This window comes from Limulus polyphemus, unplaced genomic scaffold, assembly GCF_000517525.1.
Source record: "Limulus polyphemus unplaced genomic scaffold, Limulus_polyphemus-2.1.2 Scaffold1239, whole genome shotgun sequence".
NCBI lineage: Eukaryota > Metazoa > Arthropoda > Merostomata > Xiphosura > Limulidae > Limulus > Limulus polyphemus.
Window position 1 is genome coordinate 254,259 of NW_013666849.1, and position 2,382 is coordinate 256,640.

General features: G+C 29.4%; 1 protein-coding gene across 4 annotated transcripts in view; it reads left to right on the forward strand.

Annotated features, from left to right (window-relative positions):
• Positions 1-2,382, forward strand: part of LOC106462751 (serine/arginine-rich splicing factor 4-like) — a 28,046-nt gene that overhangs the window by 9,998 nt on the left and 15,666 nt on the right. For 2 of the 4 annotated variants that reach the window (XM_013922700.2, XM_013922702.2), the window contains exon 4: positions 1,283-1,372. In XM_013922700.2, coding sequence (XP_013778154.1) covers positions 1,283-1,372 — 90 coding nt within the window. Of the gene's footprint in view, positions 1-1,282; positions 1,373-1,404; positions 1,510-2,382 lie in introns of all 4 variants that reach the window. The other 2 variants (XM_013922699.2, XM_013922701.2) reach the window with 1 other exon arrangement.

Below are 2,382 nucleotides of genomic sequence, written 5' to 3' on the forward strand. Positions count from 1 at the left end.
TAAAAACATAACTATTTATAATGCTCCCTAAATAATATAAAAAAAAAAATTACTGTGAAAGCAATGAAAATTTTGTAGGTTTTGAACCAAACTAAATAACAGTAAACCTTTTTTTTATTTACGGTATTTTCTTGTTTTGAGCTCTTTTGTGTTTAGAATAATATATACTAATTTTTAAAGTATCAAATTGAATTTTTGTTCAATAAAAATCTTTGAAATGCAACTGTAGCCTTTTTTTAACCCCAAAACTTTGTCTTCAAAGTAAACCACTTTGTTATCAATATATTGGCATCAAAACACAGTGTATAATTCAATTTTTAATACTATACAAGTTTTAATTTTTATAATTTAAAAAGGAAATGTTTAAACTAGTTCTGAGTTTCACATTTGTGTATGAAGTAACACTTCTTAGCTCTGAATTTCACATTTTAGAATTTCTTTCTACTCTTGTATTATAAGTTTCTGAGGGACTTGCACACTTATATGTTAGATATCCATGAGCTAAAGTGAAAATTTATAGCCTGTGTTTTTCTTACTTTAATGATCTATATGTCATGAACTGAAACTCGTATGACACACCTCTCGTAGCACATGGTATTTTTATAAAGCATTGTATTCTTTACAACCAATAGAAAGATGAAATTTTAATTTATTGCCTTCCTTCTGAGGTGAGTTTGATCTTATGATTGGTTTAGAATTATTCTGTATCAATTTCATAGTTTGCTATTACTGAGATTTCTTCGACCAGTTAAAGAAAATACTTTAATGCACATATAGCTTAGTTAGAAAATCAGTTGAGTTATAATAATTTTATGACATTGTTTTTTGTTGCATGATTTGAATTAGCTTTGGTTGTAAAGAATAATGTATAGTTGTCTATAACAATATACATTCATAAATTTGCCAAATATCATTAAGATACATTTACTATATTCAGAGTTAGTTTTTATAGTTTCATGATAACGTGGTGGATAAGGGTCATTAAAAATGACTGAGCCTGCATATGAAGAGTTAAAGTAAGAAGTTAAACTGCAGATAACATAAAAATATTGCATTATAAACTACATATTAATGACAAGCTTATTGCCATACATTTATAATAAAGTTGTTTAATTAAAGTTTGAATGTAACTGTAAAAAAGTTTGTTTACATTTTTAAAAATTATTCATCTAAATGCTAAAGAATTGTGTTTTGTTTTAATGTTTGTTCTTGAAATCTTTGCCAAAATTCCATCATGGTAAAAAATAGCAAATAGAAATGTAGTTAACTTTTGTTTTGTTAGTGTAATTGTGGAACTAGCCCGTGGTCCACTTCGTAGGAATACTTCGTATGGTGCACCAAGTTCTAGAAGACGTGGTAGTTGGATAGACAAGTAAGCTCTGCTCTATTCTATTGTTCTTTCAGGGTGTCAGTTGAAAAAGCCCGAGGTCAGCCTCGCGGAAGTGACCTCTGGACCTCCAGAAGTCGGAGCAGGAGGGCACCTCCGCGCTGGCAGACGGGACGGAACAAGTAAGATTTCATTATTTGTATTGCATATTATTCTTTAACTTATAAAAAGATATTTAATAATAACATACACTATTGGAAATAAATTATGGAAATAGTAAATAAAATGGATGTAAAAGATAAATATTAATCCTTCTCTAATGTATGGAAATGAATTGCACCAGAGCAGTCATGAGTTGAAAATTTACTTTGATTGTCATCCAACCAATCAGACAGTGCACACACAATATAACGCTTATAAAAGTACAGGCAGTTGTACTGTTCTCAGCAGTAGTGTGGTGAATACAGTTGTGGCTTCCACAACAGAAGTATCACATGACAAATGTGTAAAACGTAATGTTTTGACGGATAAATGCTACTGTATACAACAGATTGATTCAAGATTTTATATTTCATTAGGAACCATGTGTAAACGCTTAAGAAGGTTGGAACTGATTGAGGTGGAAAATTCAGACTTCAAAAACAATATTAACACTATAGTGAATGAGCATGTTTCAGGTGTTGAGTACACACCTTCATCTCGGATTTCAAAATTGAAGTAGAAGTAATACTATTTCTTCAATTTTTAACACTGGATGTATTTTTGAAGTTACATTTTGTAATTGGAAAAGAAAAATGAAAAATGTTTGAACTTCCTTTTCTGTAAAGCTCAAAAAAACCTCATATAGACAACATAGGAATAAATGTTTTTAGAATTTTTATTCCTGTTACAAGGTATAGGTTTATATTTTGTAAGAAACCATCATCCCGTAGAATATAATTATCCATGTCTTCTTCCTTCTGTGTTAGTGATTTTATTACAGGGGTTTCTTTCTATGTTATAGTTTCTTTAGATGTTCTTTCGATTATATATATATATATATATATAATACACCT